We start from the raw sequence: 27288 nt of genomic DNA, 5'->3' as shown, positions 1-27288 counted from the left end.
CTTGAATAGTAAGAGTATAGCATTAGTAACATACAACCAATCACCTTATCAGGATGGTGAAGGCTATTGTGAGATGGTAAGGAGATTAGAGAGACTACAAAAACAGAAAACCCAGTAATGAGGGATTTCAGCTATCCCTATATTGACTGGGAATATGTCACCTCAGGATGGGATGCAGAGAGAGAATTTCTAAATGCTGTTAATGATTGATTCTTGGAGCAGGATCTGGTCCAACAGGTAAATATAGCTGATCTGCTTGGTAATAGTGGCCATAGCGCATACTTGTAGAGGGATAAATATCAAAGAAGCCTACCACAATAGCATTTAACTTCAAAAAGGGGAATTACACAAAAATGAGGAAACTAGTTAAATAGAAATTAAAAGGAACAGTCACAAGGGTGAAATACCTGCAAGCTGCACAGAAACTTTTTATAATCCTCATAACAGAGGCTCAAATGGAATGTATATTCCTAATTAAAAAAAATAAAATAAATGCCACCATGGCTAAACAGAGTAAAAAGGTGGTTAGAGGCAAAAAGGCATCCTTTAAAAATTAGAAGTCAAATCCTACCGAGGAAAACAGCATAAACTCTGGCAAATCAAGTCTAAAAGAATAATTAGGCAGGCCAAAAGAGAATGTGTCTTTTGCTAGTTGCTCTTCAAAAATTAACATCAATTTTTTTTTTGAAGTACCTCAGAAGCAGGCAGCCAGCTAAACAATCAGTGGGGCCAGTGGGCAATTGAGGTGCAAAAGGATCACTGAAGGAAGACAAGGCTGTTGCAGAGAAACCAAATGAATTATTTGTTTCGGTCTTCACTGCAGATGATATGAGGAAGGTTCCAGCTGTTCTTTTTAGGTTTCAAACTGAGGTGTTGGTATAGGAGGTTTTGGAAGAAATAGATAAGTTAAACAGTAATAAGTCACCAGGACCAGGTGGTGTTCACCCAAGAGTTCTGAAGGAACTCAAATATGAAATTGCCAGACTAACAACTCTGCTTAACCTATTACTTAAATCAGCCTCTGTACCAAATGACTGGTAAATAACTAATGTCACTCTGATTTTTAGAAGACTCCAGAGGTGATACTGCTAATTGCGGGCTGGTACGCCTAATTTCAGTACCAGGCAAATTGGTTGAAACTGTAGTAAAGAATAGAATTATCTGATGCATAGATGAACCTCATTCACTGGGGGAGAGTCAACCTGGCTTTTATAAAGGGAAATCATGCCTCACCAATCTGTTAGAATTCTTTGAGGGGATGGACAAAGGTGATCCAGTGGATATAGTGCATTTGGATTTTCAAAAAGCCTTTGGTAAGGTTCCTCACCAAAGGGTCTTAAGCAAAGTAAGGCATCATGAGATAAGAGGGAAGATTTTCTTATGGACCAGTAACTGGTTAAAAGATAGGAAAAAGGTGTAAGAATAAATGGCCAGTTTTCACAGTGGAGAACAGTAAATAATGAGGTCCCCCAAGGATCTGTATCCTTGTTAAGCATTTTTATTTTCCTGTCTGCAGTATCTGATTGTCACAGGATTGCTCTTTAGTACAGAGGCAGCATATTTGTCTTGAAATGTTATCCACAATTTCTGAAATATGCAATTTTTTCGAGCTGCCCTATGACAGACCTTCTGTACACCACTAATCTATGACAAACCGTGCTGAAGTAAGTGTTTTGTAGTGGTTTATTTTAGCATTCCAGATCAGTCCTCAATGGATTTTATGGATTTCTTATACACGTCTTCACTCATCAGTTCATTAAGTTCTGAAAGGTTATCCACAGTCATCTTGATAAGCCAACCATCGTCATAACAAGATTTATTGATGAGTCCTGGATTATCTGCAAGGGTGGCGTTAATTTCAGCATATCCATAAACAGTCTGGAAAAAGGGGTGAACAGTAAGGTGGCAAAGCAGACGATACAAAATTACTCAAGGCAATTAAGTCCAAAGTTGCATCCAAAGCTGCATTACAAAGGGATCTCACTAAACTGGATGACTGGGCAACAAAATGGCAGATGAAATTCAGTGTTGATAAATGCAAAGTACTGCACACTGGAAAACACGATACTGTGCTAGATAGCAATTGGTCTGACCCAGTATAGCCATTCTTCTGTTCTTATGGCATGAAGGTTAATGTAGAGATGATGTCCCATTTATCTGCTTCCCCTATGACCAAGTCTGCCATCAGTGACAGAATGGAGGGACCCACAGTTATGAAGATGGAAATTTAGAATCTTTAGAACAGTTACTATAAAGTTGACTTTGTGATGATGGAGAAGGGAGCCAGTGGATGGGTTTACATGGTCATTTGAGGTAAAGTAGATAATCTTAAAAGCTGTGTGTTGCATGGATTTTTGAAGGAGTGAAAAGTGAAGAGAGAAGAAATTACACTAATCAAGTTGAAGACTGTCAAATGTTACCTAATCACGATAATGCAATCCCCAAAAGAAAATTTTAAAACGGGTTTTTCTCTTGCCCCATCTTTATATAGGATATCACTGTATGGACTGATGCTACTGCAAAGCTTTCTGTGTCTGCAGTTTACACTGAGATGTAATGCATGCTGCTTCCTTTGTCTATTTGGAGACTTACTTCAACAACAAAGTTTGTTTGAATTATACCACCACTCTTACTTTTGTCTCACATACATAAGAGTTACACTTGGTACATATTGTCACAGTTTTAGGACAATTGCATCTGTATTCTCCCTCTGTGGTCCTTTGAGGGCACTGACCTAGAGGTTCTGTCTCCCAGCAATCATCTCTCTTGGGTGAAGTGGACCATGGAGGGAGAGAGACCCATGCAGTTACCCTGATACGTTTGACAACACTGATTGCTGTTCATATGTGTCTTCCTTGTATGAAACTCACTAAATGCTCTTTAAAATATATTTTAAAAACTGGTTTGATGCCAGTTAGTACTCCATAACTTTTTTTAGTAAAATCTCTTTATGCAAATCTGTGGACACTGAAAAACGGTCACTTTTCTGACATTGTTTTTTCCAGAGTGCTCCATGAGATTGTATCTGTATGTCTCAGGAGATGGGAACAAGGTGCTATTCATTACACCTACTGCATGTATCTTTCTGTGGGAGAGCACAGAATGCAAAAATATATCCTCTCCTAAAAATCCTTCACCGGCTGGGCGTTGGTCACAAATTGTTCCTGAGGAATCAGTTATATTGCCTTCCTCTGAAGATAAAGAAACTGGAATGAGTGCTGATTTCATCAAAAATGAGGTAAAAAAAGTATAAAATAGCACTGCATGCAGTGTGCTTTTTGAAAATGTAAAAACAATTAGAATACTTATATGTATTAATATGAAATAGTAACTTTCCTATTTGTGCTTTACAAAGCAAAATGAGTTAGATACTGGTTGTGGAGAGTCTTAGCAAACATGGCAATGATTTTGAATTGAACAATAGCTGTTCACAGCCATGAACTTTAGAATCAGCCTTTACTTAGGGGATTTTGGAGTGGACCCTGAGATTCTTCACAAAGGAAAAAAAAAAGTGCTGAGGGATATTTTAATTCTTGGTCCCTGTGGTATTCCACTGTGAGTGTGCATGCTCTCCGTGTGTCTAAAACTAGAAGATTTTTCACTAGCAGCATTCATTGGTCTATGCCTGTGCTACCTCATTGTGCCAAACCAAGGGCATAAAGATAGGCGCAGACTGACTGCCTTTCCAATTCCTTTCTACATTTCATGACCTGAGAGAGAGAGAACCTTGAAGTGTTGGCAGCTTCACTAGAATTTCTGCTTCAGATCAGGTTTTTCTGTAAATAGTTTTACCTTCTAGATAGTTTTAGTAGGTAGCATTTTGGAATCCCAGAGTTTCCCCTTCCATTCTCCCCTGCTTAGCATACCTAAGATCCCCAGTTCAAGTCCTGCATGGTCTGCTCCTTGTCTTCCCAATGAGTGATCCCCCACCACTTATTTGTATATTGGCTTGGAGAATCCCACATTCCCTTCATGTGCAATATTTGTAATTTTTTTCCATCCTGAACCCAGCAATACTGAAAATTCCAGCTCCAAAGATACCTGATCGAGCACTCACTGAGAAACTAGTCCAAACTGGGTCATCCGCATCCCATGTATGCTGGCCACATGTACTTAGTAGCACCCCTCATGGCTGGATTCTCCATGACTCTGAACCATCAGAAACCAGGCCCAAATACTCTAACCTGCAATGGGAGGAGGATAAGGACAAATACCCTCCTAAGAAGGGGGAGAAATCCCCTCCTGAGGCCTCTATGAAGAGGACAGCATCCCCTGTTCTTTCCAAATGTAATAAGTTTCTGTGCCCCATTACGGGTGTCAGGAATTCATGGGGTCATGGATCCCAACCTCCAGTATTGAGATCCAGAGGTACCCCAAAACTACTAGAGAGAAAAAGGAGTGATTGACAGCTGCACCAAAGGTACTGCACCACAGCATGAGGAAGAAGGTTTTGGTGGCACCGACATTCACAACCCAACCTAAATTGGCACTGTCTGCTTCATCAAGGGGTAAAAGCCCTTCATATCCCCCACTGTTAGATCATGGCATATTATCTCTTATGACCTGACTCTGTACTCTGACCCAGAGTTGCTGATACTCTTGAAACTGGTAGTCTCTAGGGAAATATCCACATGATCGGTGCACCATATTCCATTACTGTATTTCAAGGCATACTATATCAATGGCTCAGCTGGCAGAATTGAATATTTTTACTTATCTGGTGAACTAGAGGTTGAGACAGCGACTCTTTTGCCTCCCCAAGGCACGAGTTTAGCCCCAACAGGGATTCCCACATCTCCTGGTCATGCTTGCACTCCAGGAGGGCACACTGCTGTGCTCGGGACCAATGGTATCCCCCTCATCCTTACAGTCTCACTCATGAGCCCAGTTAGAGTTCTTGGGATCCTTACTTCAGACCTCCTGAGTCAAAGGATCTGAGCATTAGGGCACTATGAGGAGAGGAAAGTGATCAGGAACAGTTAGCATTGATTCACCAAGGACAAGTCATGCCTGACTAATCTAATTGCCTTCTATGATGAGATAACTGGCTCTGTGGATGAGGGGAAAGCAATGGATGTGTTATTCCTTGACTTTAGCAAAGCTTTTGATACGGTCTCCCACAGTATTCTTGCCAGCAAGTTGAAGTATGGGCTGGATGAGTGGACTCTGAAGTGGACAGAGAACTGGCTAGGTCGTCGGGCTCAGTGGGTAGTGATCAATGGCTCCAGGTCTAGCTGGCAGCTGGTATCAAGCAGAGTGCCTCAAGGGTCGGTCCTGGGGCCAGTTTTGTTCAATATCTTCATTAATGATCTGGAGAATGGCATGGATTGCACCCATAGCAAGTTTGCAGATGGCACTAAACTGGGAGGAGTGGTAGATACGCTGGAGGGTAGGGATAGGATACAGAGACACCTAGGCAAATTAGAGGATTGGGCCAAAAGAAATCTGATGAGGTTTAACAAGGACAAGTGCAGAGTCCTGTAGTTAGGACGGAAGAATCCCATTCACTGCTACAGACTAAGGATCGAGTGGTTAGGTAGCAGTTCTGCAGAGAAAGACCTAGGGGTTAGAGTGGACAGGAAGTTGGATATGAGTCAATAGTGTGCCCTTGTTGCCAAGAAGGCTAACAGCATATTGGGCTGTATAAATAGGTGCATTGCCAGCGGATCGAGGGACGTGATCATTCCCCTCTATTTGACGTTAGTGAGGCCTCATCTGGAGTACTGTGTCCAGTTTTGGGCCCCACACTACAAGAAGGATGTGGAAAAATTGGAAAGAGTCCAGTGGAGGGCAACAAAAATGATTAGGGGGTTGGAGCACATGACTTATGAGGAGAGGCTGAGGAGACTGGGATTATTTAGTCTGCAGAAGAGAAGAACGAGGGGGGATTTGATAGCTGCTTTCAACTACATGAAAGGGAGTTCCAGAGAGGAAGGATCTAGACTGTTCTCAATGGTACCAGCTGACAGAACAAGGAATAATGGTCTCAAGCTGCAGTGGGGAGGTTTAGGTTGGATATTAAGAAAAACTTTTTTTTCACTAGGAGGGTGGTGAAGCACTGGAATGGGTTACCTAGGGAGGTGATGGAATCTCCTTCCTTATAGGTTTTTAAGATCAGGCCTGACAAAGCCCTGGCTGGGATGATTTAGTTGGGGATTGGTCCTGTTTTGAGCGGGGGGTTGGACTAGATGACCTCCTGAGGTCCCTTATATGATTCTGTGACAGAGAGGATACACATTGAGATGATTCTCAGCCCCTTTGGGAGTGTTTCAAGGAGGAAGATCAACAGAGACTCTGTCTACTCACAAGTTTTGACATCCTCCAGACTGCAGGCCCTGTCAAGCTGGTGTATCCAATCAGGAAAGCTGTGTTGGAGCCAGCCAGGATGGTCTGGCATACCCACCCCAAAAAAGGACAGAGAAAAAGTAAGAAAACAGAATATTTGTTTTCACACCATACCCAGATTCTCTGAGGGTTCAGGACATCATTGAATGTAACAGACCGCACCAGCCTAAGTCTGTTGCCTCTAACAAGTACACCAAAAGATCAGATCTCTTTGGAATAAAGAGTTCTTCCTCTCCCAGCCTTCAGTTGTACATTGTAGATACCATGCATTGATTTCTAGGTATGACTTTATTAACTATAGCACATTGTCTGCGTTCATCAACAAACTTCCACAGGAACTCAAACACAATTTCAGGCCACCACTGACAACTGTAAATTGGTAGCTCAGTCATCCCTTCAAGCTTCAGTTAACACTTGTGACACTGCTTCCCACTCCAGGTCATCTCTGATTGTCATCAGGCACGCTTCATGGCATTGCTCCTTTGAGTTTTCCAAGGAGGTTCAAGAGACTGTGGAGGACCTCCCCTGTGAGGGCAACAATTTTCATGAAAATAAAAAAAAAAAAACTGATGAGCCTGCATCCCTTAAGGACTTATGTGCAACCTCTGCACTCCTTGGGTATTTATACTCCAGCATATTGGAGGAAGTACTCCAAACTATCTCCTTATAAATGGCATTCTGCTCCTGAGCCTTTTTACTGTCAGAAAGCTTATGAGCCTCTTAGGAGGTACTAGAGCAGGGGTGGGCAAACTTTTTGGCTCAAGGGCCACATCTGGGGATGGGAATTGTATGGCAGGCCATGAATGCTCACCAACTTGGGGTTTGGGGTGCGGGCTCTGGAGTGGGGCTGTGTAAGAGGGGTTGGGGTTGCAGGAGGTTGCTCCAGGATGGGACCGAGAGGTTTGGAGGGTGTGAGGGAATTAGGGCTGGGGCAGGGGGTTGGGGCATGGGAGGGGGTCAGGGGTGCAGGTAATCAGTTTGCAAATGTCTGGAAAATAAGGTGATAAGTAACAGTCAACATGGATTTGTCAAGAACAAATTGTGTCAAAACCAACCTAATAGCTTTCTGTGGCAGAGTAACAAGTCTTGTGGTTAGTAGGGGAAGCAGTAGATAGGTTATATCTTAACTTTAGTAAGGCTTTTGATACTGTCTCACATGACCTTCTCATAAACAAAGTAGGGAAATCCAACCTAGATGGAGCTACTATAAGGTGGGTGCATAACTGCTTGGAAAACCTTTCCAGAAAGTAGTTATTAGTGATTCACAGTGAAGCTGGAAGGGCTTATCGAGTGGGGTACCACAGAGATTCGTCTTGGGTCCAATTCTGTTCAGTATCTTCATCAGTGATTTAGATAATGGCATAAAGCAGTGGTTTTCAAACCTTTTTTTCTGGGGACCCAGTTGAAGAAAATTGATGCCTGTGACCTAACAGCGCTGGAGATGAGGGGTTTGGGGTGTGGGAGGGGCTCAGGGCTGGGGCAGAGTGTTGGGGTGAGGGCTGCAGGGTGGGGCCAGGAATGAGGGGTTCAGGCTGTAGGAGGGGGCTCGGGGCAGGGAGCTGGGGTGCAAGGAGGGTCAGGGATCTGGGGTGGGGCCTGGGTTGGGTTTGGGATGCAGAAGGGGCTCTGGGTTTTTGGGGGCTCAAAGCTGGAGAAGGGGGTTGGGGTGCAAGAGGGGAGTCAGGCATTTGGTTGGGGGTGCAGGCTTGGGTGGGGCCAGGGATGAGAGGTTTGGGGTGCAGGAAGGGGTTCTGGGTTGGAGGGGCTCAGGGCTGGTGCAGGGGATTGTGGCGTGGGGTTGGGGCGCAGACTTACCTCTAGTGGCTCCCAATCAGCGGCGCAGCTGGGGTGCAGAGGCAGGCTTCTTGCCTGTCCTGGCACTGCAGACTGCGCTACACACTGGAAGTGGACAGCAGCAGGTCCGGCTCTGAACCTTTTCCAGTTCCAATATATGTTTTTTGAGATGGGGTTAGTACTTACTGAGTCTTTAGCTAGCTGTTCAAGTTCTTTTTTGACCTTAATTATATTTTTACACTTCATTTGCCAGAGTTTATGCTCTTTTCTATTTTCCTCACTTGGATTTAACTTCCACTTTTTAAAGGATGCCTTTTTATCTTTCGTTGTTTCTTTTACTTTGTTTAGCCACGGTGTCACTTTTTTGATTCTTACTTTTTTTTAAAATTTGGGGTCTACATTTCAGTTGAGCCTCTGTTTATGGTGTCTTTAAAAAGGTTCCATGCAGCTTGCAGGGATTCCACTTTTTGCACTATATCTTTTTAAATTTCTCATTTTTGTGTAGTCCCTCGTTCTGAAATTAAATGCTGCTGTGATGTGTTCCATGCCACAGGGATGTTAAATTAAATTATGGTCACTATTACCAAGTGGTCCAGCTATATTCACCTCTTGGACCAGATCCTGTGCTTCACTTAGGAGTAAATCAAGAAGTACCTCTCCTCTTGTGGGTTCCAGGACTAGCTGCTCCCAGAAGTACTAATTGAAAGTGTCAAGAAACTTAATTTCTGCATCCCATCCTGAGGTGACATGTACCCAGTCAATATGGGGATAATTGAAATCCCCCATGATTATTGTTTTTTTATTTGTATAGCCTCTCTAATCTCCCAGAGCATTTCACAGTCAGTATCACCATCCTTTCTGTATAGGCTCCCTCTTTCCCAAAAATTTCCCCAGTTTCTAATAAATCTAACCCCCTCCTCCCTATACCATCATCTAATCTATGCATTGAGACCCTGTAGTTCTGCCTGTCTAACTGGCCCTGCACGTGGAACTGGAAGCATTTCATAGAATGCTACCATGGAGGTCCTGGACCTCAGTCTCTTGCCTAGGAGCCTAGATATTGCCTCCAGGACCTCTCTCCTATCCTTTCCTATGTCATTGGTTCCTACATGTTCCATGACCACCTGGTCCTTCCCGCACAATACATAAGTCTGTCTAGATAGATCTGCAACCTTCGCACCAGGCAGGCAAGTCACCATGTGGTTCTCCTGGTCATCGCAAACCCAGCTATCTATGTTTCTAATGATCAAATCCCCCATAACTATTACCTGTCTCTTCCTAATAACTGGTATGCAGTAGGGAGGTTAGAAACCCTGTACCGTTGATGCCAGCTCTGACCTCCAGGAGTCCGTGGAGTCTGGTACTGATGGGGGAGATGCTGCTACCGATTTTTTCCATGTCAATGGCATACCATGCAGCTGCAGACCTCCTCTGCCTTTCAGTTCCAACCTCTCCTTTGTTTCCAGGACTTTGCCAGGGTTGCCTCAGCTATAATCCCTTTGATTGAACAAGCTGCTGAATCCTGGGATCTACACTCCAAAGCTTCCATTCCAGAGGTTGTGGAAGTAGGTGTGAAACTGTGATTGGTACAGGGGACCTCGGAACTGGGAACCTCCTCAGCACCAATGGAGTTGGCACTGCAAATGCTTCTGTGGCAGCTTTCACCACCCTCAACATTGGTACCATCAGACACTCTGGTACTGCTGTACGCTTCAGGACTGATAACTGCTTCTGAGACCAACGCTGTTTGCAGTGGCAGTGACTGGTTCTGGGTGATGGATGAGTCAGACCTCCTGTTTGCTCCCTCTACTCTCATTCTGCCCTTATCTCTGGGATCTTGAGGCTCCTCTGCTTCACTTGGTATGCAAGTGGAGTTCTTACAAGAGAACATTTGCAAACTGGTGGACATTTTATAGCTGTCTTCCCCTGGGAATGTCTCCCTCCCTATCAACAATGAACTCCTTGAACTGGCTAAGACCTTGTGGAGCACGCTGGCTTCAATAGTGCCTATGGCTAAGCGCCTGGAAAAGCGCTATTTTGTTCTTGTGCAGGGATTTGAGGGGTTTTACTCCCATCCTGCTCCAGTTCCCTAGTTGTAACTGTGGTGAATGGCAGTCCACCCCTGAGGATAGGAACTCTAAATGATTGGACTTCCTGTGCAAGATGATTTACATCTCCTTACAGATGGAAGTTGCTAGCTAGCAAGTCTTGCTGTCCAAGTATGATTTTATTAACTGGACAGCGATGTAAGTTTGCAGACCAGCTGCCTGAGGTCTTGGGGAGGAATTTTGGCATTTGTCCCTGAGGGCTGCTTGATGGCTGGGATGTCCTTGCAGTCCACACTTGATGTCGTGGACACCTTGGCTAGGGTGATGGCCTCTGCATTCATCATGAAAAGGAATTCCTGGCTCTAGAATTTGAGCATTGTTCCCAATGTCCAGCAAGCCATTGAAGATTTGCCTTTCAAGGGTAAAAGCTGTTCTCAAACACAGCTGACAGGACACTGCACTCCTTCAAGAACTCCGGGGCTCCTTGGGGGCACCACTACAGAGTCCAGCAGCAGCAGTATCTTCCGTAGTGTATGCTGGGCCAGCCTTTCCCTCCTCTGAGGCATTGGGACTACCCCAGAAAGAGGGATAAGTCCCACTAGAGAAAGTAGTCGTGGCTGGGTTTTGGTCAGTCCACACCCTCTCCCCCGGTGCCTTCCAAGTGCCCATTTTGACTCCTTGGTCCAGAGCACTGTTCCAGTTGCTGTTCCTCCCTCCACATCTCTCCCCTTTGGGGTCAAGCTGGCCTGCTTTCGCAATGTTTGGGACTCTATCATTACTGACAACTGGGTCCTAAGCATGGGCAGATTGGGTTATGCCATCCAGTTCCTCTTCACACCTCCTCCCCACCCTCCATCCCTCCTCAGAGATTCCTCTCAGGAGTTGCTGCTTCTTGAGCAAGTCCACTCTGCTGGCTTTGAGAGTGGTGGGGAGAGTTCCACCGAAACACCAGGTTCACAGCTTCTACTTCTGTTACTTCCTGATGCCCAAATCCAAGTGAGGGAAAAGACCCATTGTCATGCTGCTTAGACTGGCTCATCATCGTGAGTGCCTATCTCATAGCAGCCTATCAAAAATAGGGCAGACATACCAAATTGGTGGTGTGTTCTGTAATTAGATTTCACCAACCCGGTAACAAATGTGAACTTCTGGATCATTGTAACAGTCTTACCATGGAGTCACAGACAATCCCCTTAGACCAGTTGTCCCCAAACTTTCTACCTCATGCCCTCCCTTACCCCTGTCTCTGTCCCTCTCACGGAGCCAGGAGCAGGAGCTCTGGAAGGGGGGAGATGCGGACAGGGTAAGGGGGTCAAGGCTGGGGCCACAGCTGAGGGTGGGAGCAGACCTTCGGCCAGGAGCCGAGGCCTGCAACCGTAGTTGGGTGCAGAGTCCTGGGCGTGAGATGAGCAGCTGGAGTGTGGGGTGGGAAGCCTCTCAGACTGGCATCTGAACCTGAAGCCAAGACTCCACCTAGACAAGCCTTGCCAACCACGGCTTCTGACAAGGGTCCGTCTTTGGTGGCCCAGGCTCTTGATCACCCACACTAAGTGTCCAAAAAGTGGGTACCTGCGTCCGTAAAACAGGAATTGGTCAAGAAACGCCATTCTGCAAACGGACAAACAGCCTCGGTACCAACTGGTCCAGCCTTTTCCATGGCAGAGACAGCGGGACCATCCAGCACCACTGGTACTGTGAGAACTAAGGACTCTAAAAGAGCCAGCTCAAAGACAGACAGTAAGGGAAAATCAAAACCCCATGCCTTAGTATTAACACAGCTGAAGTCTTGATCAGCACAGAGTGGCTTGGCACCAGTGCAGACTGTGGTTCACTCTTCAACCTCTACTACTCGTTCGGTGCACACACCGGCACAGCCTGTGGTACTGACATATATACTGCAGCTCCCAGCACTGGCAACTATGTAGCCTATGGTGCAGACCATGCAGACGCCGTAGGAGAGTTCCTGCAGCACAAAGGTCTCCTGGTTCAGTCTACGCTCAACTCTCCGATTCGTGGCACTCATGTGACCCCGGCGTGTTTGGCACCAAGCCTCCTTATGACCCAACCGCATTCTGCTCCACCTCTTTCGAGTGCGGAGGATGAGGAAGGACAAATAGACTCTCCGCCACAATCTCCTTCCCACCGAGCACTGCTCAAAAGGGGACCCCCTTGGGGTATATTATACTGATCTCAGACACTCTGGGGCCCAGTGATGCCCTTTCCATCCTAATGTGCGTACTGGAATCCTTGGGCATCATACCCTCCACAACAAGGACTGCCTCTCACATCCAGACTAAGAACACACCAATCGCCTGCACCCCTCGGTACAGGAGAAGGGAATGAAGATGAAGAAGAATCCTTAAACCAGGAAGAGATACCACCTACCCACCTTCATTATTCTCCCCATATGACACTGTTATCCCTGCAATATAGGGGATGATTTTAAACAGTTTCAAGACCTATTTAAAAGGGTGGCGAGTTTTCTAGACATCTCTCTGAAAGATGGCAGAGCACAAACTTGTGAACATTCTGAATACATCCTCTTTTTCAAAAATCGCTCTTCTCATGAATGATATGATAATGTAACCTGTCAAGTCCATTTGGCAGACCCCTGCAACTGTTTCACCAACATGCAAAAGGTCTGACAAAAAATATTATGTGCCAGTTAAGGGCACAGAGTTCCTCTTCTCCAATTCGCTCGTAGTCGATGCAGTCCATGAATGGGAGAGACAACAGCAACCTAAGAATACACTTTTTATGATAAGGACTGGAAGAGTCTCGACCTTTTTGGCTGCAAGGCTTATTCCTCGGCTACACTACACCTGTGGATAGCCAACTATGAAGCCGTGCTGGTTAAATACGATTATAATAACTACACAAAATTTTCTGAATTAGCCTACTTTATTTCTGAAGATAAATAAGAACAGTTTACAGCAGTTGTATTAGAGGGTCAACTCATATCTAGAACAGCCCTCCAAGTCACGTTTGACTCTACAGATACAGCAGCAAGATCAGTGGTGATGAGAAAGGTGTCATGGCTCCATTTCTCCGGCTTCCATGGGGAAGAGCAATCCACGGTCGAAGATTTACCATTCAAGGGGCCCAGACTCTCCACTGCAAAGAACGAAGGTTCTCTCCATATGCTCAAAGACTTAAGGGTGACGCTGCAATCCCTGGGTATTTATATACCTAAGCTCAAGAAGCGACAGAGGAGTTACTGTGTCCTGCAATGCTACCGCCATACACCATATTCACAGGAACAACAGCAGTATGAACCGCAGCATCGAACACAGAGACCAATGAGGAGATGACAGCCTACTCCTCCAGCTGCTGCATCACAATCATTGATCATTTGTCAGCAATCAACACCTTCCATTTTTCCTTCAGTGGAGAATTGTTTGGTTTTCACCCATCCAATGGCTGTAATGTTTTTGAAAGGCTGTTCTTGAAAGGCTGTTCGAGAATCTATCTTCCCATACTGAAACCAGCGCCAACTTTGGGAACTCAGTCTTGTGTTGCCAATGCTCATGAATCCTTCTTTTCAACCCTTGCCTCCTGCTACCTTCTTCATCTGTCTATGAAGTGGCCTTCCTGACTCTGGTTGCCTCCACTGGAAGAGTAGGTAAATTCAGGGCCCTTAAGTGGATCCTCCTTACATGTCTTTCGAGAATAAGGTTTCTTTGAGGTTATACCCCAAGGTCATTCCAAAGGTGTTCTCTGAATTCCAATAGATCTACTCAAAGCCTCACATCGCCAGGGTAGGCAGAAAGGTCCATTCTCTGGATGTACTTGGAGCCTTACCTTTTTGCCTGCAAAGGACAAAGCCCTTTAAGCAATCTCCAAGATTCTTCATTTCCATTTTTGGGTGGATAAAAGGGAAAACAGTCTCCTCACAGAGACATTCTAAATGGATCTCAAGTTGCATCCTGCTTTGCTATGAGCTGATGGAGGCTCCTGCCCCTCAAAATATGAGGGCTCATTCGACCAGAGCCCTGGCTGCCTCATGGCTTCTCTTCAGGGTATTGTCCTAGAGATCAGTAGAGTGGCTACATGAGGCTCTGTGCATATCTTTACTAGACATTATGCTATTATACCCGCTTCTTCAGCAGATGCATCCTTTGATACATCTGCCCTGCATGGTTCCTTGCATCCTTCTTGTCAATGAATATTGCTTGCAAGTCATCTATAGTGGACTACCCATAGAGACGACCATTTAAAAAAAGAAAGGAAAGCTATTTATCTCATAGTGACTGAAGTTCTTTGAAATGTGTGGTCTCTGTGGGTATTCCACTACTCACCTTCCTACCCCATTGCTTTGGATCCTTTTCTAAGTCATTTGTGATAGAAAAGGAACTGAGGAAACAGGTCGGTCCATGCCTTCCTTTATGCCTTGAGATAAGAGCACAAGGAGACACAGGGTGCAGGTGCAGACCAGGGGACACTGCTAGTGAAAAATCTTTTGGTTTTAGGAACATGGAGTGCATGCACACCTACAATGTAATATCTATAGGAACCACATATATCAAAGAACTCCAGTTATTATAAAGTAAGTAACCTTCCTTTCAACTAGAGACCAAGAAGAGAGACCTTATTTTAAAATATTATCAAAATGATAAGATGTTGCTGCAACATACTGTTTTTTACTGTCTCAACTTTTGTTATGAGAACCCAGTTTTGGGCCTCAGTCCTGCAATCTCATCTGCATTGGTGGTTTCTTGTATCTGCTGATAACCGCAGTTATTTCAATATGGCTCTGTGCAGGCATGGGGAGCTGATTGGGCAGATCTTATTGTAGGATCAGAAACGTGGAAGGCCTTTCCTTGTGGAATCCAGCCATGTATTTATTTATTCTTGATTGATTTGGGAGGGGTGATTACTTCTGTGTCTCTCCAAAAGCTCTGAAGATCTCCCACTACCCTTCTTCCTATTTTTTACAAGCGTCAGTTTAAGGCTCTGCATTATTGATCCTTCTCGCTAAGGGAGACTATATGGGATTCTAAACTCTGTGAAAAACTGTCTTGTTTCCTCTCAGTTCGTGAATCATATATGTATTTTTGCAACCAATTCATTTTTGTCTGCACAAATGTAATCTGTGGGATTTACTGTCAAATTAATAATAATAAAACTAAAGTGCTTACATACTTCTTGCTATATTACACTACATGCATAGAATTATTTGAATTATGTTTTTGTTTTAATTTGTTTACTATTTTCTAGTAAGCCAGCAGAATAGAGGTGTAAATTCAGATGTAGGTGTGGTGAACTTGCTCCTATGTAAGAATATGTATGTACGAATTCATGGAATTCTATCACGTTACCCACAGCCACCATTTTTAGTTCACTTCTCTGACAAACAGCCCCCTGCAATTCCTTTTTAATAAATATGGAAAGTTTTTGTAGCAAATGAAGATTTAAGTATAGGCAACTCTCAAATATGCTTTTTTAACAACTAAAAACCCTAGCTTTTTAAAGTTTCAGCAATCTGCTGTGGAAATTTGCTTCTCAAAGCAGTAAACCTAAGTGGGGGAAGTGTGGGGCCCTATAGAGGTCTGTAGTGCTTTTTAGTTTAATTGTACAAACAAAAAATGAGTAATTTGAACTATTACCACAACTGAATATTAATACAGTGTGACAAGATAAGTTGCATAGTAAGATTGATTATGTAATCTATTACCTACTCAGGCTAGTCCATCTCATATTCAGTTCTTAGGCAACCAAAATGTTGTATCTCGTAAGATACTGGGATAGTTTAAGCAAGGTTGCAGCATGGTTGGCAAATTGCTTTTGTCGGTTTGTCCTAACTTCTAGATCTAAGAGAAAAATATTGTATTAAATTTAAAATTGTTGTAATAGGTATTGCACTGATAAAAGAGAAAAAGATGTTTCTTTTGCAGATACTAGGTGACTGCTGCATGTGCTCTTTCGTGTTTTATTCTGGAGAATGCTTGATGCTGACATTTTTGGCCCTGCGGTGGCATGAAAACAGCTTCAAATACATTAGGTGAGTTCAAAATATTTGAAATTTTGCCAGTTTTATAAGGATTCATTGATTCATTTTTGATAAAGCATTTTGAAGTCAAGTTTTCAGAGTAATGATTGGACAACCATGGACATTTATGCCAAACTAGCTTATGAATACCAATAATTAAGGTGCATGAACAAATCAGATATTTGCAAGTGTGCATGGCTAGCCTGTAGCACTTGTATATACACAAAGCTAGTCATGCTCAGATATATAAACAACAAATGCACCTCCCTAACTTTGAATACAGGGCTCATAATCTTTAATTTAAGAAAAAAACAATTAATTTTATTTGAGTGAATTATTACTGTATACATTGATCTGTTTTTACTGTTGATTTTTGGGAAGAAGCTGCTCAAAATGCATGTCACTTAATTTGCATAAAGCATAGGAGTTCTGAGCTGAGGTTTTCTGCTCCAGTCTTGTGTTTTGTGACAGAGCAACTGCATACACTTAACTGAAGAGAGAGAGTGGAATTTCTGTTTAGGGCCTAATGATTTGGAATGTGGGCCATAAGTTTTTACTCATGCATCTCCTGACCTGAAAATGAATGCTGTTAACATGCCCCTGTGCAAAAGATCAGAAAAGTTAGAGATCCTAGACATATTAGATTGTCCAGTCCATTCCCAGCCAAAATTATATTGTTTCCTACAGATATTGTTTAGTGTTTGGCTAGTGTTTTGTCCACATCCCAAGAAAAGAAGTTCTGTTAGTTTTTTGGGAGATTAACCTAGAATTTAATGTAGCTTACTGTAAGGAAGTGTTCCTGATAGTTTTCCTGTATTTTCCCTTTTCTTAATTTCTTCCTGTTAGTCTGTGATACACCTCCATACACACCTTAGGTAATTTGTCCTCCTCTCTCACTTCCTTCAAATATTTATAATTGTGTTTTTACTGTATCTCTGTTTGTCATTTCTAGGCCTGATCTCCACACAGGTTGTGTATTAGAATAACTGTGTTGGTTGCTGGAACTGAGACTTTTTACTGTTGTAGTTATACCAGTACAGCCCTTTGTGGATGCAGTTAAACTGGTATAAAGATGCTGTATATTGGTGTAGCTTATTCCCCTTCCCATATGGGAAGCACACTAACAGGCGTATAACTGCATCCACACTATGAGGGTTGTACAATTTTAACTATATGGGAATTAAAGTGGTACAACTTTTATGTATAGATAAAGCTTTGCCTGTTTAGCCCTTCTAATATTTCTTCAGAAATCTATTCCTCCCACCGCCTAATCATGGGTATTGCTTTTCTCTGACCTCGTGTCCATTTGTTAATATTAGTTCTTCAGATGATTGGAATCATTCAAATGATTGGATCAGGTGTGCGCATGCCACATGCACGGTCATTGGAAACTTTTTCCCTCAGCAGCTCCTGTTGGATCGGCTAGGGAGCCCCCTGGAGTGGTGCCCTCATGGCGCTCAATATATGACCCTGCCAACCGAACCCCTCTTCAGTTCCTTCTTACCGTCCGTGGTGGCATTGGAACTGCGTTTCGCTTGTTTGCAAGTGTTCCCTTAGCTATTACTTAGTCCTACCCAGTTTTTGTTTTGTAGTTTGTTGTTTGTAGTTAGGATAGACTTAGTTTGTGGGTTGTTCTGCCCTCATCCCACATTGGGTTTCGGGGCATGCCTCAAGCCCAAGGTTTTAAATCTTGCGGTGTATGCAAGAAGACTATGCCCAACAGCGACCCCCATGATTCATGCCTCAGGTGTTTAGGGGAGTTGCATCAGCCTGAGCACTGTAAGATTTGTAAGGCTTTCAAGCCCAGAACTAGGAAGAAATGTGACTTGTGTTTGAAACAGCTGTTAATGGAAACCGTGGTCCATCCAGTGGCACCTGACCTCCAAGTCCCGGGTCCAAACTCGGTGTGGAGTGCCTCGGCATCAGCCAATGAATTGGTACCAAGGAAGGACTCTGGTGCTGGAGACCTTCGGTACCAGAAATCCAGAGCACCACAGCGGGGAGTGGTGCCCTGGCACCGGTCAACATCCCCGGTGCCCCACAAACACCATAAGAAGGCAGACAGAGGATGCTCTCCTCAGAGAGGAAGACCATCCGGGGAGACTTTGATGCCTCAGAGGAATGACTTGACTTCCAAGCAGCAAGAGTTCGTGCCATTGATTCTGGCACCCCAGTTGAGCCCGGCACTCAGTTGAGCCCGGCACTCAGTTACTCTCCGTCCGGGCAGTGCTTGGTGGAGGAATTGGGAACCCCCCACCTTCCACTCTGGACACTATCGAGGCTGCAAAGGAACTTACAGAAAGTACTGTGCCTCAGCCACTTACTGTTAGAGAGAAGCCTGCAGCACTGCCCAGGCGGGTGCCATCTAGAGGCAAGCCCACGATGATGAGGTTCTCTTAATTGCCAGGCTGGCACCATTCCTGGTCTCTGTCACCGCAACACCCCTCGACACTGGCCCCAGTACAAGATTGCCCAGTGCAGGGAGCGCAATGATCTGTGTCTCCGGCACTGAGGAGTTGGCATTGATTACGGTAACTCTCAGCCGGAACCGAGAGACAGCACCGGAACACAGGAGCCGTTCTCAGTTGCAGGACAGTCAGCACCTATTCTCTATGTGATTGTCATGGCATTTATCCCTGACTTCCTTTTCCCGGCACCAACTGCTGGCTCAGGGATCATGGACACCATCCCGTTGTCGTTCTCAGGATCCTTGGACTCTGATGCCAACTCCTCCTACTTATGGTGCAGTAGGCACAGGTTGGATAAGTGCCAGAGAGACGCCCAGTTGACCTGGCAGCCACAGTTGCCACCCACTGTGCAATGACCCTTCTGGACCCCCTGGGCTTGCCATCAGGCCCCGGGTACCCCTTCCAGGATTTCTAGGTCTGTGGCATTGGGGATGCTTCTGCATGGTTGCCAGTGGACAGACCTGCCCTTTTGTGCTGCAGAGGTGACCCTATCCAGACCTCCCCGTCATACTACAGAGGGGATGGTGGAACTGGCTCCAGACCCACCCTGTCATGGTATAATTCCCCACTCTGAACCTTAGCGTCCAAAAGATGGGGTACCAGCATGAATTCCTCCAAACTTAATTACCAGCTTAGAACCTGTAGCTCTGCCACCAACCAGGAATTCCAGTGCCTGGTATACTCTGGTCCCCCCAAAACCTTGCCCGGGGATTCCAAGACCCAGACCCTCTGGATCTTAACACAAGGAAAATAAACCCTTTCCCCTACTGTTGCCTCTCCCAGGCTTCCCCTCCCTGGGTTACCCTGGAAGATCACTGTGATTCAAACTCCTTGAATCTTAAACAGAGAGGAAAATGCACCTTCCTTCCTCCTCGCTCCCCCCCATCCCAGACTGTCCCTGAAGACGAGAACGGTAATTCTAACCAGAGAAAATTACCTTTCTCTCCCCCCCCTCTTTCTCTCCCACGCAATTCCCTGGTGAATTCCAGAACCAGTCCTCTGGGGTCTCACCCAAGAAATAAAAAAAACAATCAGGTTCTTAAACCAAAGAAAAGCTTTTAATTTTTTACTGTTTTTCTCTCTCTTTAATTATCTTTGTAAATTTAAAGATGGGTTAGGTCAGGTCTTCAGCTACAGACACTGGGAATACCCTCCCAGCCCTAAGTAACAAGTACAATTAAAACCTTTCAGCAAATCCAATTTGAACTCCTCCCAGCCATAGCACATTTGCAAATAAAGAAAACAAACATAAGCCTAACTCGACATCTACCCAGTACTTACTATTTGGAATCTATAAGAACCTGTATCAGGGAGATTGGAGAGAAACCTGGTTGCTCCGTCTGGTCCCTCTGAGCCCCCAGAGTGAACAACAACCAAAAACTAACAGCACACACAGAAACTTCCCTCCCTCAAGATTTGAAAGTTTCCTGTCCCCTGATTGGTCTTCTGGTCATGTGACAGCCAGGCTTACTGAACTTGTTAACCCTTTACAGTCAAAAGAGATATAAAGTACTTCTGTTCTATTAACTCCTACTATCTGTTTATGACACACCTATAGCCTGGTCACGTCTGACCACGCTGAAACACTGGACACCAATGCTACCTAGGACAGCCTGGGCACATAGTGGGTCACGAGGACCCTGTACCCCCACTGGCTTCCTCATCATTTTCGCCTGATGAGACAGTGGCAGGAATATCAGCTTCAGGTCCTCCGCCCATTGACCGCAGGGCGCACCAGGATCTGCTCTGCCGCATTGCCCGTAAGGTGGGCCTACAGGTGGAGGAAGTCATTGAGTTGGAGAACCTGATGGTGGTCATTCTCACCCTGGAAGGTCCTTCCAGAGTGCTGTTGCTGGTCATGAAAACTATTTACAACAATTATAATACCCTGTGGCAGATTCAGTCTTTATTCCGCCCACCTCAGGGGTCTAGAGAGAAAACACTTTGATCCCTCCAAGGGATATGAGTTTTTATTCTCCCACCCACACCCTTGCTCCTGGTGATCTTGGCAGTAAATGAGAAGGAGCACCTGGGGCAGCAGGTGCAGGCTCCCAAGGCTAAAGAGGCCAAACATATGGACCTCTTGGCAGGAAATTTTATGCTGTGGGAGGCTTACATCTGAGGATCGCTAACCAGCAAGCTGTCCTCAGCAGATATAATTTTAACTTGTGGGACTCTATGTCCAAAAAGAAGGAGTTGCTCCCCACTGAGTCGAAGGCTGAGTTCTCAGCCCTGGTTGAGGAGGGGTAGGCAGTGGCCTGACATCCCTGCAGGCCTTCCTCGACTTCGCTGACCCTATGGCATGTATCATCTCCTCTAGAGTTGTCATGAGGAGAACCACATGGCTCCAGGCTTCCAGGCTTCCCCTGGAAGTTCAGCAGACCCTGCAGGACCTTCCCTTTGAGGGTGCAGGTCTGTTTTCAGACCAGATAAACTTGAGGCTTCAGAGTCTAAAAGACTTGAGGGCAACTATGAAATCTCTGGGGATGAACACTCCTGCTACCCAGAGAAAACTCTTCAAGTCTCAACCCTAGCAGCAGCAGAAGCAATACCAGTCCCTCCCGAGGCAGGATTCATACCGCTGTAGGGGTAGGAATAATAGGTGTAGACCTTCCGACCCTCTCTCGGCCAAAGGCAAGGCCTGACCAAGCCATCGTTGGGATCTAAGCAAGGATTTTCAAGGGATGCCTGAGGACAGCATACCATCCACTATCCTGGATCCTTCCCCCCACTTCTGAACCATCTGTCCCCGCTTCTTCTGTGTGTGGTCCCATATAACACTGGACCGCTGGGTTCTTCACATTGTAGAAGTGGGATATTCTCTCCAATTCTGCTCCTCCCCTCCCTCCCACTCTCCTTCCCTGTCCCTCTTCAGGGACCCCTCTCACGAGCAACTCCTTATCCAGGAGGTACAATTGCTCCTTGCTATAGCGGCAGTGGAGGAGGTTCCTCAGGAGCTAAGGGGCAAGGGATTCTATTTCTGTTATTTCCTAATCCCCAAGACAAAAGAGGGGAGGGGTCTCAGCTCCATCTTAGATCTGCGAGGACTCAATCAGTTCATGGTGAAGTTGAAGTTCTGCTTGGTCTCCCTGAGCACAATTATTCCTTCCCTGGATCTAGGGGACTGGTGTGCCGCCCTTGATATGAAAGATGCATACTTTCATATACCCATTTGGCCAGCCCACAGACATTTCCTGAGGTTTGTTGTCAACCACATACATTATCAGTTCACAATGCTCCTATTCGGGTTAGCAGCAGCCCCCCAGGTGTTCACCAAGTGCATGTCCGTGGTTGCAGCTTTTCTTGGCAAGAGGCAGGTGCAGGTGTATCCCTACTTTGATGACTGGCTGCTGCAGGGACACTCCAGGGAGCAGGTGGACTCCCAGGTCCGGTTAGTCAGAGACACCGTCCAAAGACTAGGTCTCAGTGTGGACAAGTTGACGTTGTCACCTACCCAACAAATAGAATTCATTGAGGTGGTGCTGGACTCGGTTCAGGCAAGAGCCATTCTGCCAGAATCTAGATTCCAAACACTGTCAAACGTCATTCAGACTTTCAGACAATGCCCCACCAAGACCACGAGGACATGTCTCAGTCTCCTGGGACACATGCTGGCATGCACCTGTGTGGTCAAGAATGCTAGGCTGAAGCTCAGGTCAGGCCAGACATGGCTCGCCACAGCTTATTACCCAGGTTGGGACAGTTTAAACTTGATAGTAACAATACCAGTGCGAGTTTTAAATACCCTAGGCTTGTGGTTGGACTCTCGCATGGTCTGCGAAGGAGCCCCATTCAGCACCCCTAAACCATCCATGACCTTAGTAATGGATATGTCAGACCTGCATTGGGGGACCCCACTAGGAGACCTACAGACTCAGGATAGGTGGTTGTAGTCCAAGATCCTGCTCCACATCAATATAAAGGAGCTCAGAGTGATGAGACTAGCCTGCCAGATCTTCCATGCCATATTGAAAGGTCAGCATGTGGTGGTGTTGACCAACAACACCACTGCCATGTTTTATATAAACAGGCAGGATGGAGCCCGCTCCTCCCCTCTCTGTCAGGAGGCTCTCCACCTGTGGGATTTTTGTATAGCCCACTCCATTCACCTGGAGGCGTCCTATCTCCTGGGAGTATGGAACGAGCTTGTGGACCACTTCAGCAGGTCGTTCTGCAGTCACGAGTGGTCCATCTGGCCGGACATCATACATTCCATATTCCAAAGGTAGGGGTTTCTCTGGTAGACATATTCGCCACCAGGAGCAACAGGAGGTGTCCAACATTTTGCTCCTTCCAAAAGCACAGTCCAGGCTCTATTTCAGATGCATTCATGCTACCCTGGGGGAACCGTCTATTGTATGCCTTCTCGGTGATACGTCCTGTCCACAAGGTTCTCCTCCAGATCCTCAGAGACAGGGCGGAGGTAATTCTGCTGGCTCCTGCGTGGCCACACCAACATTGGTACACCATGCATCTGGAGCTGTCAGTGGACACCCTGATCACACTCCTCCGTGATCTGATTACACAGGACCACGGCTGCCTGCTTCACCCAGACCTCCAGTCTCTCCATCTCATGGCTTGGAAGCTTCATAGTTAAACCCAATGGAGCTCCAATGCACAGGATTGGTGAGGGAGGTGCTGCTTGGTAGCAGGAAACCTTCCACGAGGCCACTTACCTGGCCAAGTGGAAAAGGTTCTCATGCTGGTGCAATTGCAGTCACGTACCCCCACTTCAGGCATCTATATCGCTCATCCTGGACTATCTACTTCATCTGAAACCGCAAGGCATGGCAGATCATCCATCAAAGTACACCTTGCGGCCATCTCAGCGTTCCACCCAGGAGAGTTAGAGTGCTCACTATTCGCGAACCCTATGGTGGCAGTTTCCTTAAGGGCATGGGATGCCTATATCCACAGTCCTGTCCACTGCTACCAGCTTGGGACCTCAACCTGGACCTAGCTAGACTAATGGGAGCCCCATTCAAGCCACTAGCTATGTTTCCTTCTGTGCCTTTCTGCTTGCTATCACTTCAGCCAGGAAGGTTTTGGAGTTAAGTGTTAACCTCTGACACCCCCCCCACACACACACAGTCTTCCACAAGAACAGGTACAGCTCAAGCCACACCCAGCCTTCCTGCCCAAGGTGGTATCCCAATTCCATATTGGCCAGGACATTTTTCTGCCAGTTTTCTATCCTGAGCCACATGGTAATGCACAGGGGCAGAGGCTTCACTCGCTAGATGTGCGGAGAGCATTGGCATTTGACATTGAGCGCACAAAGCCTTTCAGGAAGTCTAACCACCTGTTTGTAGCAGTGGCAGACTGGATGAAGGGACTTCCAGTCTCCTTCAGTGTGTGCTTATTTGGGGCATTTATATGCAAGGCCAGAATTATGGTTGAACACAAATGAACAAATTCATTCTCAACCTTCAGCAGTCATTTTAGAAACTTTTTTATAAATACAGAGAATTTTTAACTTGTAATAAATTAAACATTGTTCATCAGCTAAATTTACTCTGAGATTTACTTTTATTTAATGTTTACAAGTACCCCTGGTTGAGAACCATTTATCTAGACAACCCCTGGCAGGTGTATGTCTAACCTGCTCTTAAAAATCTCCAATAATAGAGATTCTGCTCTCTCCCAAGGCAATTTATTTCAGTGCTTAACCACCCTGACAGTCAGGAAGTTTTTCCTAATGTCCAATCTAAACCACCCTTGCTGCAATTTAAGCCCATTGTTTCCTGTCCTATCCTCAGAGGTTAAGGAGAACAATTTTTCTCCCTCTTGCTTGTAACAGCCTTTTATGTACTTGAAAACTGTTCTCATGTTCTTCCCCCCTCCCCGACCCCAGTCTTCTCTTCTCCAAACTAAACAACCCCAATTTTTTCAGTCTTCCCTCATACGTCTTGTTTTCTAGACCTTTATTTTTTGTTGATCTTCTCTGGACTTTCTCCAGTTAGTCCACGTTTCCTGAAATGTGACACCCTGAACTGGACACAGTAGTCCAGGTGAGGCCTATTCAGTGCAGAGTAGAGCAGAATAATTTCTTCTTGTGTCTTGCTTACAACCCTCCTGCTAATACATCACAGAATGTTTGCTTTTTTTGCAACAGTGTTACGCTGTTCATTCATATTTATCTTGTGATCCACTATGATCTCCCATATCCCTTTCCACAGAACTCTTTCCTAAGCAGTCATTTGCCCATTTTGTAAGGTGCGCAACTGATTGTTCCTTCCTAAATGAGTACTTCACATTTATCCTTATTGAATTTCAGTCTGTTTACCTCAGACCATTTCTCCAGTTTGTCCAGATCATTTTGAATTTTAATCCTATTCTCCAAAGCACGTGCAACCCCTCCCAGCTTGGTTCATTGACAAACTTTATAAGTGTACTCTGTATGCCATTATCTAAATAACTGATGAAGATCTTGAACAAAACTGGACCCAGAACTGATCCCTTGTGGGACCCTACTCGATATGCCCTTCCAGCTTGAATGGAAACCACTGATAATGACTCTCTGGAAACGGTTTTCCAACCAGTTGTGCACCCACCTTTTATTAGCTCCATCTAGGTTGTATTTCCCTAGTTTGTTTATGCACCATTATTTCGCATTTAATACAGTTTTCTTTTTTATACAGTTCTTTACCTTATCATATCCACTGGGCACAGCAAGCATGTTCCCTGCTCACTCTGGTTCCAGTGTGTGCGTCAGTAAAGTCGAGAGGAGCTTTGCTTACTGCATTTTCAAGGGATGGACTTTTACTGGCAGTAGCCGTTAATCAAAATGATCCAAAGGTATGACTGGTAGAAAGTAGATCACTAAAGCTAATCTTGCAAATAGAATACAATTTTTTAAAAGTGACCTTATTAAATTATTTTAGACTTGCCTCTCGGATAGGCTTTCTATTTAATCATAACCATATTTATAGCTAGGAAGTTCTTCAGAAAAGCATGGCTCTCAGGAAGATGGATCATCTGCTTGATTCTCAAAACACCAAAACTTGATATAGAAATTCTCTCCGACTAATACACTATATCTGACCTCCCATTACTAGGAAAAGTCATTGAGAAAGCAGTGACAACTAAGCTCAAACAACATGTTGCATCTGCTGTTATCCTGAATGCTTCACAGTCAGGCTACAGCCTGAAGCGCAGAATAGACACAGCCCTGGCGTGAAAGGTTCTTTGAGTAATGGTCCGTGTTGTATTCCACTGTGGGAGGTTATGCATGTGCACCGTATCCACGCAGCTGGTGAATTTGAAAAGCGTCTGTTGGTCTGCGTGTGCGACCTGACTCACCTCATGTCTCCATCTGACAGAATAAAGGGCGGGCAGACCACCTCTGTTTTTCCTTCTCACCACCATGTGCTCGTTTTCAGGACCACCAGTGTCCATAGCTTCAGCTTTGTCCTACAAAATAAGAATTAGTTTTAGTTTTGTAAATAGTTTTAACAGTCATACAGTTTTTATAGTCTACAGTTTAGTGTTTTATAGATCTATTTTAGATTTATTCTTTTGGACATATTGCTCAGTAGTTTTTTCTATCAGAGATCCTATGAACCGCCTCACAAGAGACATGAAGTTCAAATGACCTGTTTTCCCACACCCTCTGCAACAGGCTATGTATCTCCATCTCAGCCCCTGCCTTGATGTTATTTTTGATGAGTGCTTGAGAGCCGCAAAACACTAAGCCAACAGTTCCTGACCCCTACACACTGTTTGGTGGTTGTTTAGCGCACTTTTCAACACCTGAAGTGCAATAACAGTGGACAAGTGGGGGCTGAACATCATCCTGTCTGGCTAAATGACAGTTTGCATCCCTATCTCCTCCAAAAAAACCCTCTCTACCCTTGTTCAGGGACCACTTTCATGAGAATATTCTCAAACAAGGCAAACTCCCTATTGTAGTGAGGATTGATAGAATTCTTCCCTGCTTAATACCAAGGGAGTGGGTTTTTCCTCTCCTTACTTCCTGTTTCTCAAAAAGAGAGGCAGTTGGAGACCTATCCTCAACCTCCACCATCTCAACTGCTTCATTCACAAGTTCAGATTTCTCAAGATCATGTTGGAATATTTGTCGTTCCCAGAGTATTGATCAAGATATTCTTAGTAGTAATAGCAGCTCACATCAGAAGTCATGGTCTCATTGTCTTCCACTATCTTACCGACTTTCTCCTTGCCACCAGGAAGCCTGTGCATCAACTCTTATGATGCTGCACCTCCTCTCTTCACTGGGAGTCAGAGTAAACTCTGAAAAATCTGTTCTCACTCCCACATAATTTTGACTTCATTGGGGCCACCTTGAATTCTGTCACCAAAAAAGTGCATCTTCTCAAGGACAGGTTCCAGTGCCTGCCTTCTATATTTCCAGTTCTGGTTCCACGTCTCTGCTTCCAGCGGGGCAGGCGTAGGTGTCCTGGCTCTGTCCACCAGGGGACGGTTGTGGCTGTCCCTCCATCCATGTGGTAGAGAGGCCATGCCCCTAAGATCTGCCAGAGTGCATGTGTGAACTAGTGAACACTGCTTTCAGATTTTTCAGCTCTGGGCACGTGGTGTGTATGCATAGCTCCCCACAGTGGAATACAGATTGGGACCATACAACTTGATGAGCCTCCAGTTACAGTTCAGTAACTTCTCATTA

At 45.2% G+C, this 27288-nt stretch overlaps 1 protein-coding gene across 1 annotated transcript in view; it reads left to right on the top strand.

The window, feature by feature from the left end:
• Positions 1-27288, top strand: part of CPLANE1 (ciliogenesis and planar polarity effector complex subunit 1) — a 179106-nt gene that overhangs the window by 8454 nt on the left and 143364 nt on the right. The window contains 3 exon segments of the mRNA XM_075066918.1: positions 3006-3238; positions 16082-16188; positions 25286-25442. Coding sequence (XP_074923019.1) covers positions 3006-3238; positions 16082-16188; positions 25286-25442 — 497 coding nt within the window.

This window comes from Chelonoidis abingdonii, chromosome 6 (assembly GCF_003597395.2).
Source record: "Chelonoidis abingdonii isolate Lonesome George chromosome 6, CheloAbing_2.0, whole genome shotgun sequence".
NCBI classification, from domain to species: domain Eukaryota; kingdom Metazoa; phylum Chordata; order Testudines; family Testudinidae; genus Chelonoidis; species Chelonoidis abingdonii.
The sequence above is the reverse complement of the archived record's forward strand: the minus strand, read 5'-3'. Positions and strand labels throughout refer to the sequence as shown.